The 26,440-nt window shown below is 40.5% G+C and overlaps 1 protein-coding gene and 1 long non-coding RNA gene across 5 annotated transcripts in view; both read left to right on the top strand.

Annotated features, from left to right (window-relative positions):
• pcdh17 (protocadherin 17) overlaps positions 1 to 7,361 on the top strand; it is a 132,837-nt gene extending 125,476 nt beyond the window's left edge. For all 3 annotated transcript variants that reach the window (XM_088413310.1, XM_088413308.1, XM_088413309.1), the window contains one exon: positions 173 to 7,361. In XM_088413310.1, coding sequence (XP_088269436.1) covers positions 173 to 852 — 680 coding nt within the window. In that variant the 3' untranslated portion in view covers positions 853 to 7,361. The remainder of the gene's footprint in view (positions 1 to 172) is intronic.
• A 1,411-nt stretch (positions 7,362 to 8,772) lies between these two features.
• The window catches only part of LOC148424241 (uncharacterized), an 83,417-nt gene continuing 65,749 nt past the window's right edge, over positions 8,773 to 26,440 (top strand). For both annotated transcript variants that reach the window (XR_015865436.1, XR_015865435.1), the window contains exons 1-3: positions 8,773 to 8,879; positions 22,542 to 22,658; positions 23,479 to 23,587. This is a non-coding gene — a long non-coding RNA (uncharacterized LOC148424241). The remainder of the gene's footprint in view (positions 8,880 to 22,541; positions 22,659 to 23,478; positions 23,588 to 26,440) is intronic.

The raw sequence follows: 26,440 nt of genomic DNA, 5'->3' as shown, positions 1-26,440 counted from the left end.
CTGAGTGCTAACGTTTTTAGCATTTAGCCTGCAGGCACATCCGAACGTATTCGCAGGAAGGAGTTTGCCGGCGGAAAACGTTGGCCGTTTCCCGCTTCTGTACGCGCCGACGGCAATACCGCTCTCGATGTTTCCCGACTTGAATTCTCCCCCCCCCCCCTTTTGTCGGCAGACGAGGACTGTCTGAATTGCACGGAGGAGTGCCGCGTCCTGGGCCATTCCGACCGCTGCTGGATGCCGCAGTTCCCCGCCGGCGGGAACCAGGCCGAGGGCGCGGATTACCGCACCAACGTGTTCGTGCCGGCCGGTATGGAAAGCGCCCCGGAGACGGAGACCTACGAGACGGTCAACCCCAACGGCAAAAAAACCTTCTGCACCTTCGGCAAGGAGCGCCGCGACCACACCGTCCTGGTCGCCAACGTCAAGCCCTACCTGAAGGCCAAACGGGCCCTCAGCCCGTTGCTCCAAGAGGTCCCGTCGGCGTCGGGCAGCCCGGTCAAGACCTGCTCCTCGGTCAAGAGCCCGGCGGACGGGGCCGAAGGCAAGCCGCCTCTGCCCACCTGCTCGGGCTATTACGGACCTCCCGACGGCCAGTACCTGTCGCCCGGCAAACAGAGCAGAGAGCGCGGGGTTTACGCGCCCTTGCCTCCCTCGGACCCGGTGGCCAAGGTGCTCGCCGAGGCCCGTTCCAGAATCAGCCAGGAGAGCCGAGGGGAAACGGAGAGCGCGCCGGAGCAGGCGGGGCCCGACGCCGGCCGCGACGGGACGGACGCCGATCAGGCGGTGAGGGACATTGACAAGCTTTTGCAGGACTGCAGAGGGAGCGAGGCCGCCGGCGCACTCAGGAAGTGATACACGAAAAAAACAAAGGATGCGGAATCCCTTTCCAAAAGCCAAAACTGTCACCAAATGTAACGCGTTTCTCTTTTGAAGGAGCTTTTTCCTCACGGTGCGCAAAGTACCGACGCCGAACGATCGACGTCTGCGCCTCGTTTCGACGTCCCTGCCGAGAAAAACAAAACAAAACGCGGGGACTTCTGAATTTATACCTTCCTTGTGTTTGGGATTTTCAAGAAAACGGCCGAGGATTGAGCCTCTGGCACCTCGCAAGATATTATCCAAGTGCCCACCAGCTCATGAGTTTGTTTCTCAAAGTCTCTTGTGAAATCCCGCATACTCTATTGTGTTTGTAGGGGAATTCCTTTCACGCGCGACGGCCATAAACGGCGGAAAACGGAAGGACTTTTGAAGGTCGGGCGTGACAATCTACTGTACATGATGACGGACAAATGGATTCTCTGTGGACAGTAAGTGGCCAAATACACAAAAACAACCTTACGTTTGGTGACTTCAATGTGTTTTACGTGGTGGATTATGTGCGTGAACCCGAAGGCAATGGGGGCTTTGATGAGATTGTGATCTTTGGGGTCCGGGTCAGGATTAGGCATGGGCCCATAACCGGGTTGACGGCGGTCTTATAAAATCAAGGTTTCAATGAACGCTAATACTGTCTTTTTTTCTTCGTAAGCGAGCAAAGTGGATGGAATGACGAGGCAGAATACGATTGGCTGTTTGCGGCTGCTTTGAGCCTAAGGATCATTCTAGAGGACGTGACACATTTACGTACGAGCGTACGTTCTAAAAATAACCGACCGTAGGCAAAATCTGAGAAGTATCAATCTTTACTTTTTTACAATTATAAGTTTTAAGGCTGCAAAAACCTTCACGATACACTTTATTCACTTTTATTTCCAGACGGTAAATACATTTTTCTCACATATATCTCTCATTTAAACCCTCGGATCTTCGTAGATTAGACACATGAGAAATTAATAACAGTAATAGTTAAGATTCGTACCTGATTTGTATTTCAAAGATTGTCAAACAAATATGAACCGTTTTGACCACAGCTAAACAAAGAATGACCAAATTTTGCTATCTGGGAATACACATAAGCAAAATTGCGCCCAAAAAAATTGTTGAACAGTGAAGCCGCAAAAAGTGAACCGCATTATAGCGAGGGACCGCTGTACTTTGATTTCTGATGACGTTGCCATTCGCGGGAGATAATTGGACGAACCTTTACCAATCAAAATCAAGTCGTGATACTCTGTGGCCTATTTGGATCTTAAAAGATGGCTCTCAAAATGCAACTTTAAAAAGGCAAACGTCAGTGATCGTTTTTGATCAAAAACGTACATTTATTCTCATGCTAGTAAAATAAAATGCATTCTGTATCATTTAAAGGGTTACAAGGTAATAACGTTCAAAGTTATTTTGAAAATGAGCATTCTTAGTGGACCTTTTCAAAGTCGATGCAGTTCTGTGATGTGGTATCAAAAGTGCTTGCAGAGTTGATTCAACAAGCTGCCTCTGAAGATACTTATATGGCAATCAGTTTTTGTTTTTTTTAACCTTCTCGGCATGAGAGGTTAAAGAGGAGGTTTTTATCTTGAAAATAGCTTTCTAATGACTTGCTAAGAACAATTACAAAACAGGAAGAATGTCTATGTATTTATTTATTGGTCGATTCATTTGTACTAAACATAGTGCACTTTTCCAATATTTTATTTAAGAATAAAATAAATTGTGTTCGAATTTTGACACAGTGACACGGTGATTTTTTTTCACGGCGCCGTCAGGATCTAATATGGGCCCATGCCTAGTCAGGATGAAGAATTTTGGAAGGAGCCATGTTTTTCACCGAGCATTTGTAGCCCGTGTTAGCTGTGTCTGTCTCACGCTTCTATTCAAACATTCATGACGAGCGTCTCACGCACACGTGCACTGACACACTACACACACACACACACACACACACACACACACCTGTGTAATTGTCGTATACATGTACTTCATCAGCTTTCAGTCCCTTGTGTACAGTGAATTTCCGTGTGTGTGCGTGGCAAAGCCTTAAGGCAATCACAAGTTGTATAAAAAGGGACATTTTTCCTCAACTGTGAAAAAAAAAAACAATCTATATGGTTATATAGATGCCTATATGTAAGATTCCATGTATAATGTCCTAATAATGACAACATATTTATACATTTTTATATTTAAGTAAAAAAAAAAAAAAGAAAAAAAGTGGAATCTCAGCAAAAAGTGTCCTTGAGCCAAAGCCAAGAGCGGCATAAGAACTCAACTAGAAAAGGACATTGCTTCTGTTTTGATGGCAAATATTCCCAAATAATAAAGAAAATGTCCCTTCACATGATCACTATACATACTATCATTCTATGTGTAAGTGTATTCAAGTAAGATGTGTCGACATGAAAAAAAAAGACATATTTTTATTGACCCCATTACGATTTCTGTGCATTTGAGCCGAATTGTTACGTGTACAAAAGCTATATTGTGTATTTTATTAAATTAATATATAGTTGTGTTGCAATATACATGGGCTTATATTGTATTTGGCAAAAGTTGCCTTAGTAGCTGTCGAACTCTGTGAGTTTGCTTTAGTTTGTTTTTTTATGATTTTTTTTCGCTTTTCCCGTATTTTTGCCGAGCGCTCCGTTTTCCCCGAGATTCAAGCTGGAGCGAACACAAAAACTTTTGGAAAGCTTAACGAGCCGCACGGCTGATTCACAACACGACTCCGAAACCGACAACAAAAAAGACCACGAAATATTTTTACGGAGCCGATTTTTCCGTTTTTTCCTGGGCAGCTTTTTTTCTTTCACGAGAGCTCGTATGCATATTTTTTGTGTTCGTTTTGTTTTTACTTTCAATTCCAAAAAAAAAAAAAAAAAAAAGAAACCTGCCATATATGGAAAATGGAGTGTTTTTCTTGGTGATCATCAAACTGCCTTACTGTCTCTCTGGAGCTTCAGACTGCTTTTGAGACCCCGGTCCACCAGAATGTGCATTTTCTATAACGGACCAAATCAGGTCCTTTTTCAGCAGTCCTTCTTATTTATGTATGTGGTCCTCCTCAACACACGCTAGAAATCTGCTAGAAACATGTGAAATTCTCTCCACTTTGAACTTGATGTCTTGGCTATTTAGATAGAACACACAATAGTAAAATGGCATGGAGGCTTTCTTAAAATACGGACGATTTATTTTTTCTAATCTTGGCACATTTTGGCCACGCTGTGAAATAACGAGAGGTGCTTTTTCTAATGTTCTCCCACCTTCCAATCAGCTTCACCCACCAGAGGGAAACGGTGACTTTGTTTTCATTCCGCCATTGATAACGCGCTATGTGAGTTTTGACAGCAGGGATAATGCGTTTCATCCGGTTATTTCCGTTCCCGTCAGGTTGTTTTTTTTTTTTTTAATGAAATGGCTGGTTTTTGACATCCTCGTGTCACCCTGCCACCCTCGCATGACGTTTTTTTTTTCCCTTTATTTGCCTATTTTGTGTTCTTGTAAATTGTACATTGTTTATATAGCCAGGGATGTTTGATTTGTGTCTCCATTTTCTGTGGTGACGATAAAGTTGATCATCAAATTGTATTTTTTTTTAATTAACAAAAGAAAACGTTATTTACTTAACTTTATTTAACTTTTGACAGCGCATAATCAGGTTACAGCTTATTTTGAATCTGAAAAAATAGCTTAAAGTGCATCATAGTGCCTGACCATCAAAGTGTCAATAAATCCCTATTCGAACGAAAAAACTGAACTGAACTGTTTGATGCAGAAAAAAGTAAAGGAATAAATCATAATAAATGTCAATTGATCTGGAAAATTAAGAGCAGTAGCAATATTAGCAATAGCAATATTTTAACATGAAGATAAAAATATAAAACCGTGCTAATCCTCCATAAGTATGATGTGGCCCATGATAAAACTGAGTTTGACACCCCTGGGCTATGTCTTTTGATTCTTGGACATCCTGGCCTTTTTAATGTCCCATGTTTGGATAGGATGTGATTCATTTGACTGACTTACTGAGACAAAATGGACATGAGTGGACACAAAAAATAGGCTGGGTCTCAGGAGGACGTTGCGTTTTTTCATACTTAATATTAAGTTGCTGACGATTGTTTTTTTGTAAAAATGATATCATTGAAACAGGTGTGTCCTAAATATATACATTTTTTTCTCTGTAAAATGGCTGGTGCTAAAAGAAAGTACTAAAGTAACCAATTACCGTAGATAACTAAGTATTGAAATGCATTACTTCATCAAAATCAGAGTAATAGATTACTATGTGTACTTACATAACTAATTCAGTTAATTAATTTAGTCTTTGAACACCTAAAATAATTACTTGAGTACCTAAAGTAACCTATTACTTTAGTACTTTTGCTACCTATAGTAATCGGTTATTTTATTACTTCATTTTAGAGCCTCCTTCCCGAAACCTTTGAAACCGTTTGAAAAACAAAACAAGCGCAACTAAGTACTGTATAAGTACCTCGAATTGTGTGTCTGGGCTCTGAAAAACAAGCAAAAAAAATGCGTTTACGGGATTGAATGGGTAAAAAAGTTGATCAGAACACCCCCTGCTTTTGAGTCTGTAGAATATTTGACATCTGATTTATCTGGCTGTTTTTTTTCAGGGATAGCAAGCAGCTCGCTTGGAGGATTTGACTAAGAAAAGAATTAATGGTTATTTAAACCGAGAGGTTTTTTTTGCCTCTAGATAAATCAAGTCAGCCTTACGCGTCGCATCGTACCCCCCCCGCCCCCACCCCCCGCCGCCGCCCCTTCAGCAACACACTGCCTTTCATATAAAGGCCTTTAAAGTAAAGTAAAGGGTGAAAAGGAGGGCAAAGCGCTACCTAGACAACTGGGACACTTCTTCTCAACTTGTCTTTGTCTTATTTCTTCTCTTTTCATCTCATTGTGTCCCATCTTCACTCGGGATCAAGTACTGTTTTCATCACCTTTATTTATTTCCACGTCAGGTTGAACAAATCTTTTTTTTCCCCTTGCTGTCAGACTTATTTGACATGTGCTGTATATTTAACGCATTCGACCCCAAATACGTTCTAATACGTTTTTCGTTTATATATATATATATATATATATATATATATATATATATATATATATATATATATATATATATATATATAAAAAAATTAAACGACTGATAATGAATAATCAAGAACTACAGTAAACAATTACTCCTGATAGTTAAGTGTTAAGGTAGTTGATTACTTTGGGTAATTAGGTATTAGAGCAATTGACTTAAAGGGACAATTTGTAAGATTTAGACCGTTTTTCATTCAATTAAATGATTATACATTTCGAAACCTTGCAAATAAATGTGTTCTTAACGACCAACAGTATGTTTTAAATATAATCGTAGGTCTAGTTATCATGAAATGATTTTATGAAATGAGGCGGCCATGTCTGTTATAGCTACGGTCAACGGTAAATGCAACAACTCCTGATGTCCGTGATGAAAAACGGTCTCAAACTTAGACATCGTCCCTTTAAATGCGGGAGGAGTCAAAGCACTTCTGTCACAAACTTTTATCCAAGATCTTATTCATTTTATCCGTAATGTTTATCTTTTTACTATTATATTTTTAAAACTCCTCCTCAGCCATTGATTCACATCTTTTCAGCTCAGTTTCATAGATAGTTGTTGGTTTTACTCGAAGATTGCCTCCTGGTGGCTAGCAAAGACAAAAAAATCCATTTAAAAAAACCCGCACATAAGCCACAGGTCTCAAATCATAAGAAAAAAAATTGCGGCTTCTAGTCCAAAAAATACGGTAAAATACCTTGAAATCCAATGTCTGGATGCTTCCAAAATCCGTGTTTGGGATTGAATGCGTTACTTAAATCACATGAACTTGAGTTTTTTGTTTTTTTTCTTTGCAGGACTGAATAATTTCGTACGGGTTTTTACAGCCACGGCTGAGCGGCTGTCCCCTCTAATTGTGTGTTCATGTAAAAAGTACAGGGCGGAACGGAGTACGGAAGGTACTCTTTAAAGCCATGGCCTCTCTCCTGGGCTATTTGCTGTCTAATAGCGCAAGGCCTGATGCTGAGGTTAGCACATAATAGGAGACGGAGCATAATGCCGGACCTCTGGCGTCGCAGCTGCCGCTGTATTTTTCCAAAATCCGAAAACGGGCTATTTTAGTCTGCTTTTATCAAGTTTGTCGGGCAGGGCCTTGTTGAATGTGGCTCGCCGCCATGGTCTCGCTCTCACACACGCGCGCGCACACGACAGTCGCTGACAACACAACAAGCACCCGGTGTTTGTCAGTACCACCCCCCCCGAAAACCCGCACTGCACAGTATACGGCTCCACGCTACAACAGGCAACTGGTGAAGACCAGAGAAAGAAATACACGTGGATTATTTCAACCGCTATTGTCTAAAGGCTTTGTTCATTGTGAAAAAAAAGAGGAAAACTTCAAATAAAAAAAATTACAAACCTTAAAGTTGTCTCGTCTGTGTCAGTTTGTCAAATATTGCAATCATTTTTATACAAAAAGTATTTAGCTTATTTTTATGGACCAAGGACATGTTTGTTCCTGCACAAGTAATGGAGATGCGGCGTAAATATTTTTCGCCAGAAAACCTTGAGAACATATTCACAAAGATTCCAGAGTTTCTTGTCATATGCATCGTAATACGACACAATGAAATTGGTTTTATGTTCGTCGCTTCCCAGAGCAGACTACAAATTATGACTGAGCAAAGAATAAAGGAGGCAATAAAAAAAAAAAACAGTAATAGAGCAAAAAGGTCAGTAATGACGAACCACTAATAAATGAATATAATTGAATAAATGCGGTGGAAAAAAAGCGTATACATATCGGGATGATACTGCAAAATATCACGTATTTAGCAGCTTTCCTGCACTGTGCAGGATTTGTAAGGTGCATGTGTGCGTGCGGTAAAGTGACTGGTGTCGAGGCAGATTAGTGCGTGAGGGATTTGTTCAGAATGCTGATGGCCTATGGGTAGAAGCTGTTTACCAGCCTGGTAGCCCTGGCCCTCAGGCTTCTGTAGTGTCTCCATTAAACCTACCTACCGTAATCCCCCAAATGGAAGACACACCTGTGGCAACATTTCGACTACAAGGACACCGGAACTGGAACATTTACACGTTTAAACACATTTGAAAATACGTTTGAATGTAATTCCAAACACATTCGAAGTATGTTTGAATGACAATACGTTAGAAAAAAAGTTGACCTCCCTTTTGTTATGTCATACTAGGAGAAAAGCACAATCCATTTGCACATCCATTATAACAACATCATACAAATTTTGCTCTCTGTGGTAATTATACAGGTTATTGCCGCTCAAGTGTTGGAAAAATGTGTTCTTTTAAAATGGGGAATGGAGAGACCCATTGAGGACAAGGGTCCTTTCATTTGTGGCGCTGTTGGAGAACGTATATAGCTCATTCAAATCTCTTTGGCCTTATCGGAATAACAGCGTGTGTGCTTGTGTGGGAAGAGGGGGCACAGTAAGAATATGGGTGGACTCATTGATTGAATAACCAAAACTATCAATGGAGCTTGAGGAGACTAAATGAGAGATGTTGGTGCTGAACGCAGAGCCGCAGTCCACAAGCGGGATCCACTCATGAATCCTGGGCTCCAGTATAAAGTGCACCGCATTAAACCAGAAGTGCCACAATAAACATCGAAGCATTACTCACAATCGAATAAATGACCACGCTAAAATATATTTATATATTTACGTGCAAGCGTGGTTCATATGTTTCTGTACTATTACTATAACATTGTTATTGATTTAATTTTGAAAGATCCAAGCAAGGATGTGCCGCAAATCGTTCCCTGATGACGCAATGACCGTCGTAATGTCACTATCGTGTTGGCGGCCGGGAAGAAATGTTTGTAACAGAAAATCCAGCCAAAATTGAGTTAAGTTTGTAAGTTAAAGTAGTGCACGACTGTCTGGCAACTGCTTAAGATGGGGACGAGGTTCGTATTATTTTTGATTTGTTGTGATCTATTCCTTCGTGCTCACTAGTACCGTTGCCATAGTATAAGGCTCACGATTGTTAGCTAATAAATCCGTATTTTTTTTTGTATGTCGTTTTACCTATGCTACACGCAATGACAATAACAGAATAAGAATTACTACTAATAAAGAATGACTTCAAACACGAAAGAAATTGATCACTTTGTGTACTTAGTCACTAAAGTAATTAATTGTTTTAATACTTTAGTATCTAAAATAAATGATTGAATCCAGTACTTCGATATCGAAAGTCAATTAAAAACGAATTGTTACTTAAGTACTTTATTATCTAAGGTAAGGTAATCAATTTCTTTGGTGCTCATCTAAAGTTATCGATTACTTCAGTACTTAATTACAGCAATACCTGGGATTGAATTTGGAGATTCATAAAACGAGTTAGATAATATGTATTGGGGATTTAATGGGTAAATTCTAGAACTTTATTGTGAGTTAGGGTATTTGCTTGAATTCTTTAGACTGCTGTGCGTAACACATCATTAGTGTTCCTGATTGTATTTGTTGTTTATTTGTACGGTGTGTTTATGCAAGGATGGCAAAATAAAATTTGTGATTCATCAGGTGGTGAGACTAATTGGCGAAGAACAAGCTCTACAAAATCTCCATCCACCAACCACAGACTAGGAAGTAGCAAAAAACAAAAATAAAAGTCAACAGCTTCTGTTAAAGACCTGCTCACATCAGTAAAGAAAAATGGCTGACGAAAAGGTCAATAAGCAAGACAGGAGAATTAATATGAAGTAGATGTATGACTTGGATTGTATGGATTAGAGTCTCAGGCGAATGACTGGTGCCACTAAATCAATTAATAGCCAGTGTTGTAAGTGCTTGGACGCATACAAGCTAAAAGGACTTTTCACCAATTGCCACAACGACTTTTAAACAAATTGGATTTATATACTGTGGATCCTCATATCGGCAAACACTAATTCCCCAAATATAAGACACTTTTTTCTTAAAATGAAGGCCAAAAGTATGGGTGCATCCTTTAAATGGTAACTTAAAGATTAGAATTTTCTTTTTCAACACTATTTGAGTAAGATTGATCCGTGAGCCACTTAAGCCGAACTTTGACGCACATTTGTGCGTTTTTTTTTCTCTTACGATTATTCCCGTAACGGGAAGAGCTAGAGTGCGAACGTAAGTTGGCTGTGGGCAGCTAACAGCAGTTCGTGTTAGCAGAGGCATTATTTTCAATAAAAGAAGCGAGCAGACTGAACCAACGTCCGAATCCATCCTTGTTCACTCGCAGGAAACTATATTTGCCTCGAACATGCATGGTGCACAACTTCGAGTATTTTTGTCAAAATTAACTTGAGTCGCGTCGCCGGGAAAAGGAAAAACAATTGGTTTCAGCGCATTCAAAGTTACAGTGCCGCAGCGTTCACTGTTAGTTTACAAAGTGGGAAATCTGAAACACACTTTATGCGCATCGATTGTACAACTCTGTATATAACTGTCACCAAACTGTGCGAGTGTCCTTAACACGGTAACATATAAAATATCAGAATTTGACCCTAACATTAAGGGTGCATCCGATACACAGGTGGGTCCTATATTTGGAGAATTACGGTAATTATCACATACACTATTTTAGGGAAAGATAATATTCAACGTCCCATCATTTAAACACTTAAAAGTATGACATGAACTGCAATGTTTCATCAATACCAGTGTTTATTTTAAGAGTGAAACATTAACATTTTCAAATAAACTAAAACTTTTGAACGTCTCTTTTTGGACAACGGTTCATGAATGAACGGTTCCCTTTGCAAAGCCAAAAGTCCCATCATTAATCTCCTGCAGTTTTGGACACATTACTCTGTAAGAGATATTTTAACCGTCATTCCCATTCATTTAATATTCAGCTTAGTTGACCGTCACAGAAGAAATAAAAGGGTGGAGAAAATAATTCACATTTAATTATTTTCTCCACCGCCACCGTTATCTGCAAAACTATTCCCCGAAGGAACGGCGATGCACATGACATTTCCGAGCAATTGCCGGATTCATCATGAGTATGACATCCCATAATCAGGCGGAGTTAATTATGCTCTATAGTGACTGACAGTGACAGAAATATATTCTTTTTACAACATCCCTCACATTGCGCCTGTCGTTTGCAGTTGCGTCCAAGTGTACCGCATCACACTAAGATGGCGGAATAAGAATTAGTTTTGGAACGGCGGGTCTTTTATTGGTTCCTGTTTGACAAGCGTCGATAGATCTTGAGGTGGAGTTTCTACCACATACCGCGTCAGTGTTCATGTCATCTCTTTTCAGGTTCATCATGTTTGGCAATTTTCCTGCGTTAATACCCCAACTGGCGTTGGTTGGTAATATTTCGTTTTTGTCAGATGCACTGAGACTTGTTCCACAAGTCACTTTAATGGCCGTGGAACACACAGAAAATGTGTAAGCTATTTGTCCTTTGGCGCCAGTTCAAAGACTTTAGCCTCGGTCAAGCTACAGACCTTTGTAAAATGTTGAAGATACATCAGTGGCGACTGCAAACTATTTTTTTCTGATCAAAGTGTGGCAAATTCGCCTCCCACCCTTTGCGTTCAAAGTTTATGTATCTCCAGTGCACTCTGTTGCATGCGGAGATGCCGGCCTTGCTCTGAACTCAGACGAGGCTGACACGGACGATTAAAGCCTCTGATACGCTGCCCGCATACCATTAGAAGGTCCATTAGAGCTTTGAACTCCTTTCCTACAAACACTGAAATGGTAAAAGGAATAATACTAATAATTCACTCCAAAACTAATGGAACTCCGCATGGGAAAAAAAAAAAATGAAAACAAACTCCCTTTATTTTGTCCCACTTGTATGTCGGTTGCGTTTTGATGCCCCAGTTATTTATTTGAGTCCAGTCAGCAAGCTAATTGTTTCAGCCGTGTGTATGCTAATAGAAGACTGTGTTTACATGCGGGTGATTATCAGGTTATGGTCAGGTTTGGGTTTCTAAAACATTGGGAATATAAGCGGTGTAAAACTCATTTGAGCTCAAGGGCCTCATAGAGGAAAACCTCTTATCAAGTGCGCCCCACTGGTAAAATTTTGGTACATAACCAAAAAATATTAAGTGTCAATCATATGTAGATTTCGGTTATGCAAACTGGCCTGGTTCCAATTTCTCATGAATAACTGTGAATATATTCTTGAAAAGAAAATAATGATGAATAAAGTATAATAACTCCCGTTTTGGTCCTCTATATAACCCAAGATAGCATTTTTTTTTCTTTTTTTAAATTGCATGAAAAAATAGAAATGTTCCACAATGGAAATTTTGACTCTCCCGGAGGAGATGGACAAAGTGGCCGGGGAGATTGAAGGATGGGCCTCTGAGATCTTAGCGGAGATAAGGTTACATAGGGGGGTGGACTAGTTGACTAATGGTTTTGGTCCTCTTCGGTTGTGGATTGGATCCAGACCCAAAATTTGCAACCTTGAAAAGCCGCTACCCTGGACAACAGACGGTTAGCATTTCTTAGCTTAGCATTTAGTGCGTTCTGGGCTTGATCTCCAACAAAGGAAGCATTTCATACATCCATACAACACTGATTTGGATGCAGAAAGCGGGTTCTGATCCTAAACTCCCTAAAGACGTGCTAACAACAAACATAATTTCAATTTGGTCTTTACATTTCATTTCAATGCCACGCGGTCTAATGAATACGGCCATTTGCTGTGAAATGTGGTTTTGGCTATGTTTTTGCTTTTTGCAACCGGCTCCTTCCCAAATCAATGAATGCCACCGGCACATTATGCGGAGATAAACCGTAGAGGAAACCTTCCGTTCGACTCCAACCTGCACAAACGGAATGTATTAACTTTGACGCTTTTGGAGTCACCGTGAAATCAAGTTAGCCTTGGGTTATACAAAAAAAAAAAAAAAAAAAAAACTGCTGTTCCATTTCCATTGATGTCTCTTTCCGTCTGCCTTTTCATGTTTCCACCCTTCGGACATCTCGCTCCCGTTCTGCCTCTCCTCCCCTTTTCTTCCGGACCACCCGGCCTATCAGCGCGCGGACGTGAGCGAGTGTGTCGGCGCGCATGTGTCGTGCATCTGGGCCCGTGTCACGCCGCGTATCACAGCCCAGTGCGCACGTGAACACCCTCTTTTCAAGTGTCACTTCCGTGACGATGCCGCGTCAGATGCTGCGCCTGACGCCGTTTGACAACCGGCCTTGGGAGCCTTCGTCTGACAAGGGTGCGCGTTCCGCCTGGTTTATTCACCCATCGATTTATTGATCTTTTGCCAGCTCGTCAGATCAAACAATTGACTAAATACATGACGCTCTTGCCACCGAAGTCAAGGACTGAAGAGATGGGTGTCACGTTACCCATTCATATTTGCAACGCATACATTCGTCGTGTAGCGTATGATTCATTTGCGCTCGTCTAAGACAGAGGTCCGCAACCGCCGCTCTGCCGCCCGGTACCTGTCCGTGGATCAACTGGTACTGGGTCGCATGGACAGCACCTGAAATAATCATGTTTTGCAAGTGATTTACTTGATCTTTTACAGTTCATTTGTGCTTTGTTTGGCTTGATATTAGTTTTTTGGCGCCCTCTCTGGCTACTGTTAATATTACAGATTGTAGTGAGGAAGGACGGCGTGGCTCCAGTTAAGAGCAGTCACTGTGGGTGGCACAGTGTTGGTGATCCAACAGCATGTGACTCTTGCTAACACAGCTAATGTGATCCATAATTATTATTTTTAAAGCCAACTCTTTTGGAGTGCAATGTAATTGATATTTGGTAAATTTCAAAATACACAGTTGAAGGTCTTAATACAGCAGCCCTGCATTTTTTTCCATCTAAATACCAACTAACCACCTCAAAAATGTGTTTGTTTTTTTTTTTCTCTGTCAAGAATCAGCTTCATCCTCAAAAACAATCCATATCGGTCTGGTCCTACTTATGAGTGTAACACTGTAAAATTGCTGCCCATTCCAGCCAATGCGCTCTTAAAACAGTCAGTTTAAAAATAAGCAAATTATGGGTCGAAAAAACAACTTCTGGGTCGCGCCCTACTTATCGTTATCCTTACTCGTTACATTTCTTTAATCAAATTGCAACCAAAAACCTGATATTGTTTTTTTGATCCAGTTTCTGGATTTATTTGATAATATTGCGCTTTGTTTGACAAAAACTTGTAAAAATTTCTTCAAAATTGGAGCAAAATTTCAAACAGGGTGTGACCATTTTTTCGAATTGACATGATGATGTTCTGTATAATTTCTTTTTCACCTGTGAAGCCTGTTGAGACCGGTGATTCAGGGCTATAAAATAACCTTGACTTGAAAGAAAAATGCACTGTTCCTCTCATGACATGAAATGAATTTTGGATACTTGCATAACTCTGTTAAAATCTCACGTTTGAAGCCCTACTTCAACCGGCCATGTACACTTTTCTCACTTAGTAACAAAAGCGAGAAGACAAATGTCGCATATTGACGCTGTACAACTTTAGCGGCAATTAAACGAAGCGTTAATGTGTCTGTCGACCATGAGACTAATGTCTCATTACTTGTTTTTTCCTGTTGATGCAGTTTGCTAGTGATAGTTGGCGACGCGTGAATAGCAATGAGCAATCAGATAAGGTACATTTCTGAAAGGAGATTTACTAAAAGCTTCACAAATTGTGGAGAAATGTCTTTTGGCTGGTCATATTTTCACAGCGATCATTACAAGGAAGGAAGGCGGGAATTACGATAATGCAGGCCTTCTCAAATAGTGGGGGGCGGAGTTCATGCACCCCACAGGTTAGTTTTTTATTTTCGCCACGTGAAATGTAATTGCAATAAAGTAAGGATCTTTTTTTAAAGTAAGCATCTTTTTTTCTCCATTTCGGGCACTTTGATTCACCTGGTATTTTTTTTTATTTCACTTTTTTCACTTTTGGACTAACTTGTAACCTGTTTAAATGCTGTAAAAATACTTCACAGTGGAAAGTTGATTTTTATTGAGCTTTTCTTTCGTGAATGTTGAAAAGGATACACAGCTTTAGGCATATATGTTGAATTTTTATAGATAATCTTATTCATTGTTGACATTTTGAATGTGGGGCGCGAAAGGTTTTCTTTTTACTTGAGCGGCGGCTTTACAAAAAAGAATCAGACATTACTGCTATAATTTGTTACATGAACACTATTAAAACATGAGCTGTGTTATTAAAATGTCTGGAAATCCAGTTCCATGAAAGAAAAAAAAAAAAGGACCAGATGGTTCAGCACCATCTTACGTGAAGTGTGAAATTTCAAGCAGTTGTGAGGCCTGTGTGATATGTAGACCATATCCATCCCTGATGGCATCACTACACAAGTCAAGAGTGATGCGCATTGATACAAAAAAGAAAGAAAATAGGACGCATTTACTGAAATCAGTTTAAAAAAAACGACTGCAAATCTTTCCCTCAGCATTACACCACTATGGATAAGATTGTTGCCCCCCCGCCCCAAGAAAAGGGAGACTTTTCTGTCGTTAATTAAATTTAAGAATAAGGAACCACTGCTAGGGTCTTAGAAAATGTTAAATCGTAATGTTTTGTCATTTCATTGAAGCAAATGTGACGAGTATTATGTTTACCCATTGCTATTATAGCCTATTTCAGCAAATGGATTGACCAACATTTAGTTAATTGAACCAGATGAAGACATCATAACTTTGAAATTGTCCGTGTTTTGGATTATTCCTGTGTTTGAAGGATGGACTTAGACGTTGGTTCAGTTTGCTTGCTTCTGTTTGTGAAAATAATGCTTAGCTTCATCTGACTTCCAGCTTGTACCTGTGTGTGAACAACTCAGACATTGGTTCAGTCTGCTTGCTTATTTTATTGAATATAATGCCGTTCTTAGCTTAGCTGAACTGCTGCGACGGGCACTGGCTGCCCACAGCCAACTGACGTTCGTCCTCTCGCTCATCCCGTCATGGTAATAATTGTAAGAATCTAAAAATGCAAATCCGTGGTATCCGTGGTATCGAATAAAAAACTAAATCAAATTTGGAATTAGGCTTTCATTAGGCTAGGCTTCGGCTTTCATTTTTGGGACTTATATTTGTGGACTTTGTGGGTTTAAAAAAAAAACAAAAAACCCTTCCCTGCGGCCGACACATGACAAAAATCCATTTCCTGTTACATTTTTGTTGGGTGGTTTATAGTCTGGAAAACATTGCATCCTCAATTAACCTTGCTGGCATAACGCTGCAACATTTTTTTGTTTTGTTTGTAATTCGAGTAAATAAACCTTGGCTGCATTTCATGCGTGCGCGCGTGTGTGTGTGCATTTCAACCAATCAATGAAGGCATATATTTAACATGTGCAAAGTGCTGTCATTGTTGGGGGGGTGGGGGGGGGGGGACTTCCGCTCGGAGAGCAGACGGCGCTCAACAGACAACCGCTTGTTGTTGTCACACATAAGTTATGTAGGGCAGGATATGCAGACTGGCAAATACAAAGGAGAGCACTCAGTGCCACCACTCTAAAAATTGTTCATAAATACTGCAAAGTGATGCTTTGTCTTTGCGCCGCACCCAACGTACTCTCGCTTACAAGACAGCTGCGCTTTGGTGATGTGTTCCCAAGACCGTCACGGAGCATCCGCTCTGACAGCTCCCATATATTCCCATGTATTGTTGTTAATCTTTAAGTGCTTTTACTGCTAATAAAAACATAATAATGTACTTCCCCGCTAGTCGCAAATGAATAAATGAAGCGCTACGATGTTTATAGTATGCGGGCGCCGTTGACCAGGCTGGAAAAAAAAAGAACAATCGTGTCAGTTTTGCTCAAGTTTATATCAAAGGGGATTAGGGCCGGCGAAGGGAGAAACAAATTATTTCTTTTATCTCTGAATTGCGACTTTGTCAGAAGTGTGAGAGTTTCGTGAAAACAAATTCTCAGAACTGTGATCTTTAAGTAAGACGAGTGAATTCTCACTTTAAAAGTGAGAACTCTAAATGTATTCTCTGAATAAGTCCAAATTGTCACTCGTATATCAAAATTCTGTTCGCTGAGAACAAAGACGGAATCCTGAGAATCGAGTCCAAATCCTAACTTTAGTCAGAATCCCGATAATAGCGTATGACTTATTTCGCATTCAAATTACTGCAATTCAAACTGGGATAGGCAGAGAAAACCGGTCCCGCTTTGAGTCAGTTATAAGTCGACCTCCGGAATAGGGCGATGGAAATTGACTTGCACTCGGAGAAATACGCTATATATTTTTAGAAAAATGTTGCATGCGTATAGGAAGTGAAGACTTTGCGCTAAGTGCTTTAGGGTCACGGCGGCTACGGCAAGCGGAGCCGGCGACTGATCCACCCGACACATTTTATTACCGTTAAACCCTCGAAAAGGTGCGGGTTCACAAGCGAAAGTCTGCTTTTGACAAGCCGATGTCGGCGGGGTCTCAGCAAACGGCGCGCAGCCTGACACTTGTTTACGTCGCGCGCTCAAAGCTGTCCGGCTTACTACCTGATGAGACTTGGCGTCGGGATGACTGTAAGACCCCGCAACGACGTCGATTTGCATAAAACCTTTGATTTGGGCCACCGGTCTCCCTGTTGAGATTAGAGCGCTTTATTTATCCCATTAGTCAGATTTAGCTTTGTTGGCGTCACTTGTGAGCAGAGTCTATGACAGGCGGGAAGAAAAGCCCAGCCTTTGACGGGATGCATATTACACGGCAAAACAAGCCGCGCCTGCGTGGTTAGCGCCGGTGAGAAACAGACGCGCGGCGGGACGTCGCAAAGACAAAAAGCGCTTTCTTGGCTCTTCGCGGGGGGTTTTGCGCTTCAAGGTATGGCCGGGCAGCCCTGGTAGACTAAAGCCTTTCTTCCCACGGATCACTCGCTGGAAGGCTTTAACGACAACCGGAGGCCTTCCCCATGAATGACACCTTTCCCGCAAGCCCTTAGATGTGATACGGGTCTTAGCCATATACATTAGCGAGCAAGCCAGAAGAAATAACAAGAATTCGCTTTCTCTACGACGAGTAGCGTAACCTTGCTACGGTGGTCCCGGATATATCAAAACACGCAAAAAAAGGTCAAATAAGCAAAGCCGTATTGCGAAAGATGAAACAAACATGCAAAAATAAATGAAAGAATAATCAAACAAAAACAAAGGTGAAATGGTCACAAGCAAAAATGAAAACACATCCCAAAATTGGAATCGAAAATCACACACAAAAAAGGTCAAACAAATAAGCAAAGCCGTATTGCGAAAGATGAAACAAACATGCAAAAATAAATGAAAGAATAATCAAACAAAAACAATAAAAGGTGAAATGGTCACAAGCAAAAATGAAAACATCCCAAAATTGGAATCAAAAATCACGCACACAAAAGGTCAAACAAATAAGCAAAGCCGTATTGAAAAAGATGAAGCAAACATGCAAAAATAAATGAAAGAATAATCAAACAAAAACAATAAAAGGTGAAATGGTCACAAGCAAAAATGAAAACACATCCCAAAATTGCAATCAAAAATCACGCACAAAAAAGGTCAAACAAATAAGCAAAACCGTATTGCGAAAGATGAAGCAAACATGCAAAAATAAATGAAAGAATAATCAAACAAAAAAAATAAAAGGTGAAATAGTCGCAAACAAAAATGAAAACATTCCAAAATTGGAATAAAAAATCACGCACAAAAAAGGTCAAACAAATAAGCAAAGCCGTATTGAAAAAGATGAAGCAAACATGCAAAAATAAATGAAAGAATAATCAAACAAAAACAATAAAAGGTGAAATGGTCACAAGCAAAAATGAAAACACATCCCAAAATTGCAATCAAAAATCACGCACAAAAAAGGTCAAACAAATAAGCAAAACCGTATTGCGAAAGATGAAGCAAACATGCAAAAATAAATGAAAGAATAATCAAACAAAAAAAATAAAAGGTGAAATAGTCGCAAACAAAAATGAAAACATTCCAAAATTGGAATAAAAAATCACGCACAAAAAAGGTCAAACAAATAAGCAAAGCCGTATTGAAAAAGATGAAGCAAACATGCAAAAATAAATGAAAGAATAATCAAACAAAAACAATAAAAGGTGAAATAGTCGCAAACAAAAATGAAAACACATCCCAAAATTGGAATAAAAAATCACGCACAAAAAAGGTCAAACAAATAAGCAAAGCCGTATTGCGAAAGATGAAAACAACATGCAAAAATAAATGAAAGTTGCGTCTGTGTTGACGTCATGATGTTGCCGTAAACAGGCAGTTTGAAAAAAAAAAATCTTCCATGTACCATCTTTTTGAGTAAATATCCGACCTTACAACCTAAACATAATTTAATTTCCTGTTAAACATTTGTTGATACGGCTTTTACTCTTGAAGAATGTTTGCCTTGGGCTTAAATTTTGAAAAATACATAGTGGGCCACAAACGGCCCTCAAGCCATAGCTTGGACACGGGCGATACGGAAGCGATGCCACACACGCCCGCGTTATTCCTCCCACCTCATTTAAACTTCTTTTGATTATTTCCGTTCTTCTCGCGCTTGCCCTCGCCCGCCTCGTCTTTTTCCTCCGTCCTCTCCTTCCCCGCCAAGCCGGTCAGCCGGAGCGCTCGGCGGATTGCCCTTTCCTAAGCCCGATCGCGTCACCCCCTTTCCAAACGTGTGTCAGGCCTCAGCCTTTCGTTGTGAGTCAGAGGCGCTCGCGCCCACCGGTCCCGGGCGCCGATGAGAAAACGGCTCTTTCCGCCATTGACGCGCGAGCGTCCCGGAAAGCCGTCGGCCGCCCTCCGTCAGCCTCGCGGAGCCGTTATAACACAAAATGTTGTGACTTTCAAACGGAGGTACATCAGCAGTCTGCTCACATGCTTCTCCAGCCCCGCAATGATACAAAAAGAGGCAAGGTGATGTTATGAATAATAAATCAGGCTTCCATGGTTACCGTATATTTTTTTTCTCCGGCGGTTTCGCACGTAGCGTTACCTCGACGCAATAACGCGCCCGTTTGAGAATATTTTTTGTTCCTATGCCAGATATTGTTTTCTAGCCGAAAGCTATCACCCACACAGGTTTTTATCTTCACATTTGCCCAAGTATCACGACCCTTTCTTGTTGGCATGGGCGCTGGAACAAAATTGCAGTTGAGCGCTTTGCACGAGCGCTCTCAAGATCATAGCCGCCGAGGAGCGGATTGTTCGTCACCCGCCATTTTGTTGTCTTTCCAGGCCTGGCGATCCTTCACACACCTTATTCTTTCTTTCCGAGAGACGACTATCGAAGCTTGTTTTGAAAAGGGTTTTCAATGGAGGTGCCAAGTAATAGCAAATTAGGTTACCGGCGTGGCTAATGGCGGAAGCCCGAGCCCATGTAGGATTGTATCGCTAAGCGGGTTCCACTTTGACGAATTTGGTTGCATTTCTGTACCTGTCGAGTATTTTGGGTACTCGGATAGCCCGCAGAGAATTTGAATCGGATATGAGACCGATAAAAACAAGATTTTTTTTTTTTTTTTTTGGTTCACACGTTAGCTAACACCTTTTTAAATGGGCAACCTTAACTCACTTTACTGTCAGGCTGCACCTGACCAGTATTTTTCATAGTCAAATATCCTACAGAAAGTTCTGTTCCAATACCAAGTAATATAGTTTTGCCTGGTGAAAAACTAATATATGTGCAATGTTTTGTGTAATCTGTATTGTGTAGCTGTATTTGCCTGTATTTGGCACACGCATCATCCACTTCAACCAGTTGAGCCTGGAAGGGGGCCCCTCCCACCTGCGGTCCCTTCTGAAGGTTTCTGATTTTCCCCAAATCCGGGTTTTTCCAATTCTTAAGACACGGAGGCAGGAAGTAGTTCTAGTTTTTGCATTCCGTGAACGTTTGGGGCCCTTTTGAAACGGTTTAGAGTATGAATCGCCATGGCAACTATGTGACATACGCATGGGCCAAACTACTGGCTTGCGGAGCCAAAACGAGGCGTCAGGACGTAACCTGTAAGTAAACACAGGACGAAACAAGGGTGCTGGCAAAATCTGTTAGGACTGTCACGTATAAATTATGAGGTACGGTCACCCTAATCACCGAAAACATGATTATCATAATTGGAATCGTATTCGATTTAATCTACGTCCGATGTATTTGTTTTCGCGAATGGATGATAACGCATTCGTGTTCAAGCCACGTCGGACATGACTCACGCCCCAAAGTAAATGTATGCGGGGTGCACTCCTGTAGTTGCTGCATTTCGCATCTGCACTAATGAATCCATCTCTCAAATTTATAACATGCGAATGTCACATAGCACAAGGCTATATGCGCAGAGTTCAACATACTTTTCCTTACCTGTCAACACATCCAATTACATAAGCTGCAGGCGTGAATGGAGGGGGCCGCGTGAGTCGGGAAAGCTTTTGGAATGTGTCTAGGAAAAAAAAAAACAGGTATGCAAACCCTTCAGATTTCTGTTGGGATGGAAATGAAAGCCCGATTTGCCATTTGTGAAATATGTCGAAGATTGCATGCGTGATAGAATTGGATGGAGGTGGGGAAAACATTTTTACTCTCAGCGTCAAAATGTCGCCGAGATTGTTTGGTGGGAATGTGCTGTTCGTGCCGAAGAAGGTACATTTAATCACGCTATTACTATTATCGTATTTTTCAGACTTCAGGCCGCACCTTTTTTCTCATCTTTCTGAGCCCTGCGGCTTTTAGTCCAGTGCGGCTTATCGGTTTTTGTGGTTTGTTTTGGTTTTTTTTTAGCCACCCGGAGACAATCCACCAGCAAAGCAAATATGTGTTTCTTTTTAATGCGTCAAATTATGGAACAACAATAAAATACAGTGGAACTGAAAAGATGTGAATCAATGGCTGTGCTCAAAAACTTTGAAAATATCGTCTTTAAATTATGTGTAAATTGAATAAGATCTTGTATAAAAGTTGTAAATTTGATATATTTACGAATCATGTGCAATGTGTTGATATGTTCACTAAAATAATCAAAGGGAAGACAGAAGAAGACACGATGGAAATATTGATTTTCAGTTTGAACTGCTAATTTACCGCAGTATTGTGTTGAAAATATCAAGCCATCCATCCATTTTCTATTAATATGTTGGCGCTATACATGTTGGCATTTTCAGTCTGTTGCTTATAGGATTTAAAACGATAAAAAAATGTTTAAAAAAACAACATTAACAAATGTTACCATCTTTCGGCCTAAATATCTGATATTACAACATATGTCTACAACAACAGTTTTTCGCTCGATTTTTGCTGTCACGGCTACGAAAAATACAGTAGGAATATTGTGTTAAAAGAAGCGTACGAGTTAAACGTGTTGTCAAAGGTAAAACTAGCGCCTGCCCGTACTCGGCCTGTACATTAGCGAAGCCGACCCAATCACGGTTGTCCAATTAGTTTGAAAGCATCTGTTGGTAAACGCACGCAATGCGAGTCTCTTGTGCCCGTTCCACGCGCGTCATTAGTTTCACCTGGTTTCCTTTGCTCGGCCTTCCCCTTTTGTGTCACATGCAATCAGCTCCTTACTCCCCCTTGTGTCCGGCTCAGCTGTCTGGCGCGGTAATTAGTGGGCATGTAGTTACTTCCCCCTTTTCTCTTGGCTCTTTGTCAGGACGTTTGTTCCGTGGCGTACGCTTCCTCGCGCTTTGACCCCTCGTTGCCACTTTCAGTCTGCCGTTGCCACAAGACATCAAACGGCTGTTGTTTTCCCCCTCTACCGTTTTTCAAGGTAAGTCATGTGTGAGGTACCCGTGAAGCGCTCCGTCTTTTCGGCCGATTGGTTTTGCTTTGTAAAGTAAACTAGTAAGTTCGACAGACAAGAAGCGGCAATATCGAACGTTCGGCAATACAATTGTAGTGCAAATACTGCACGGGCAAGAAATAAAAGAACAGCGGGTAATGAGTAATGACAAGCGTGATTTGGGGTGGTTTTGGGGTGTTAACGCAAACATTTCCATAGGACCCCCTTCGCATGTTGCCGTTGAAAAGATGAATGCAAAAATCGGGGGAAATGCATGATAAAACATCGGCTGTTCAATATGTCTAAAATTGACAGTATTTCCAATTTTTAATGGCAATAAACGAGCCTGACATGGGCTAAATTTGACAGCTGATCCCAAGCTTCATTTTTCCCATCCTTAGTGTAAAAATATTGAGTTTGTTTTCATCAAATGTTGCAAATCACTGAAAGGGAAACGAAAATACAAAATGACAGAAGAATCTTTTTCATATTCATCCCAGTTGTTTAACTTTTAAATGAGAAATTATATAGATAAATCAACTAGCCTAAAGAACAATTTATGGGTTTTTTTTTCTCTCTCTCGGCCGGCATCTTGTCCTGTTCCCAATTCGTGGCAGGAGGTTGAAAAAATGTCTTTCACGGGCTATTTATAGGATTCACCAACAACGTGGGATGACGTGATGTTGTGAGTCAGCGCCATTGTATTGGGCTAGTGTCCAGAGTCTCAGTGTTACTCCCCGTTGTTTATAATCTTACACCAAATGTTATTTTGTAATGGAAAATGTCAAGCTGTCTTTCGCTCTTGTAGAAATTACCTATATGGATGGTTTCGAGATCAACAGTCTTCGGAGCACACAATGAAACTTTGATGAAGATCTTCTACCGGTTTTCATGACGACATTTGTGAATGTTCTGAGGTAAGATGGGCTAAACTGTCTTGGTTGATGGGCGGCACTGTATTCACATGTTCATTTATTTTGCTACCTACAGTACGAGTAGGTCAAAAACATCTGCTAGCATGTTGACATTGCTGACTTTTTTTCATACGCTTTAACTCCCAATTTCAACTTTTGGGCTTCAGAGAGAAGAAATATCGGTTTTATCTCCCTCAAATGTATTTGCATGGAAATTTTTCGGACTGATCAACTCGAAAGTCCTTGCAAATTAGGTTAAAAGTTCTTCATAAAATCATAGCATTTCCCCCCATTGATGTGGGCATATGTACAGTAAATACACTCAAATGTATTTCAATTACAGAAGAGTGGAACCGTCTGTGGAGCAAATATATGAAATATCATATTGTTTGCAATACATGTACAAAATATTCATCTTTTTCAAGTTTTTCACATATTTTGTTATTTTCTGTGAAACGACAATGTGTTTGTTCTACCCTTTCTTTATCTGACATATGCACTTTCTTTTTGTTTCCTCTTATTTTATATCATAAATGCTATCCAATTTTTAGCTTGATTCAAAGAGTAGCCGTTGCCCACGTGCTATTTTTGTGCGAAAAGGCAGCACAAAACAAAGACACCGTCTACTTTTGTTATTCTGTCGAAGTATGATGATTCTTTGTACATTGTTAGATTGAAGCAGAAATCGTTTTTAATTGGATCCGATTGAATCATTTTTAAATCGAAAATCCCGAATCAGATAGTCGACCTGAATGGGACTCATGAGACCCTCAAAGATTCTCACCTGGGCTAAATATAAAACAGCGCGCCATTCGTACCGTCTAGATCAGAATTCTTGCTGGGCATGTTTAGTAATAATGTTACATAATAATCTGTTTACCGAGCACACGCGCAACAAAAACTAAGTACATGAAGTCACCTCTTCCGTTTTCACCATACCCTAGCGGGCTTCAAATCAACAGGCCATCTGTGGTTAGATGAAAAGCAGCAATAATTCTCCACTCCAGATGTGACCCTACGGCAGGCTTGGCAGGACAAGGGCGGTTCTCCGCGGGGGAGGGATCAAGGCGAAGGTTACGGGCTGAGAAGATGACCCAGCTTGTTCGAAAAAGAAAGAGCGCCGCTTTCCGTGCGCTTCCCAATAACAAACCGGCGAGGCGACCGGCTCTTTCATCCTTTCCCGGCTTGGAAAAATACATCATGCGAGCTTGAGACGCTGTAACAACCGACACGTTTGAATTGCCATCGACGTGGCGTGCGGGAGCGGACGCGTATGGAGCGACGAGACGGGCAAATTCGCAAATCCGTAAAAGGAAACTGAAATGCGGCACTTTTCAATGAATCTGATTTCTATGCCCCTGCGTGTGAACAAGGATGGACTCGGACGTTGGTTAGGTCTGCTCGCTTCTTTTTTTGAAAACGACGCGGTAACACAAACACCGCTAAGAGCTGAATGCCGAACAGAGAACGTACACACAAAATGGAAAAACAGCGCGGCCTTCCATATTAAAAGCACGAATTTCGTAAGTATGTAAATCTATAAATAAACATTACAAACTGAAGCTCTTATGAATTCTTGACAGATTAAATCTCATCTTAAAGCACAGGTGTGGAACTCCAGTCCTCGGGGGCCGGTATCCTACGTGTTTTCAAACCTTTTCCCTCAAAAACACCTGATTCGAATGATTGGGATCATTTTGAAGCTCCTGCAGCTTGCTAATAAGCTAATAAGCTTCATTTCAATCAGGTGCGTTGGGGAAAGAAAACAGGAAAACATGCAGGATGCCGGCCTTCGAGGACTGCAGTTCAACACCTATGTCTTAATGCCTCTGTGCGTGAACAAGGATGGACTCAGATGTTGGTTCAGTTTGTTTGCTTCTTATTGTAAAAACAACGCGGAAGGGAACCGACATACTTTGTCTGCTTCTGTCCCACATATATATATAGAGATATATAAGGTGATATATATAAGGTGAGATATATAAGGTAAGGAGATATATACAGATATATATAGAGATATAGATATATATATATATATATATATATATAGAGAGAGAGAGATATATATATATATATATATATATATATATATATATATATATATATATATATATATATATATATATATAGATACACACACAGAATTGATGCCGGCCTGGAAGCACCATACGCGAGAAGCAGGTCACCCCGTCGGGTCTCAGCGCAGCGCGCGAGGGCACCTTGATGAACCACATAGATAAGCACGGTCCGGCCCTCGTCCTTTATTGCCGCTCATTAGTTAGAGTGGGAAGACGGGAAAGCGCGCGGGCCGTCGTGTACTGCCGGCGCTCCCACCGGAATACATTACAATGTTTTGTGCAAGCTTGTCTTTTAAGGTGAGACCTCATTTTAGACGTAAGCCTGACCCGTGTGTTATCTTGGACGAGGACGGCACTTCCCCCTTGCTCATGTCAACCTTATTGTCAATGTCATAAAACCAAATCCTCAACCACGTTTTGGTAAAAGGTGTCATTATACAATACTATTGGTTAGTCCGGGAGTATATTTGTCATTGATATGTGTGTGTATGTGTGTGTGTGTGTGTGTGTGTGTGTGTGTGTATATATGTATATATATGTATATATATATATATATATATATATATATATATATATATATATATATATATATATATGTATATATGTATATATATATATATATGTATATATGTATATATATATATGTATATATGTATATATATATATATATATATATATGTATATGTATATATATGTATATGTATATATATATGTATATATATATATATATGTATATATATATATATATATATGTATATATATGTATATATATATATAT

Source organism: Hippichthys cyanospilos, chromosome 4, assembly GCF_059441005.1.
Source record: "Hippichthys cyanospilos isolate Australia breed blue-spotted pipefish chromosome 4, RoL_Hcya_1.0, whole genome shotgun sequence".
NCBI lineage: Eukaryota > Metazoa > Chordata > Actinopteri > Syngnathiformes > Syngnathidae > Hippichthys > Hippichthys cyanospilos.
The sequence above is the reverse complement of the archived record's forward strand: the minus strand, read 5'-3'. Positions and strand labels throughout refer to the sequence as shown.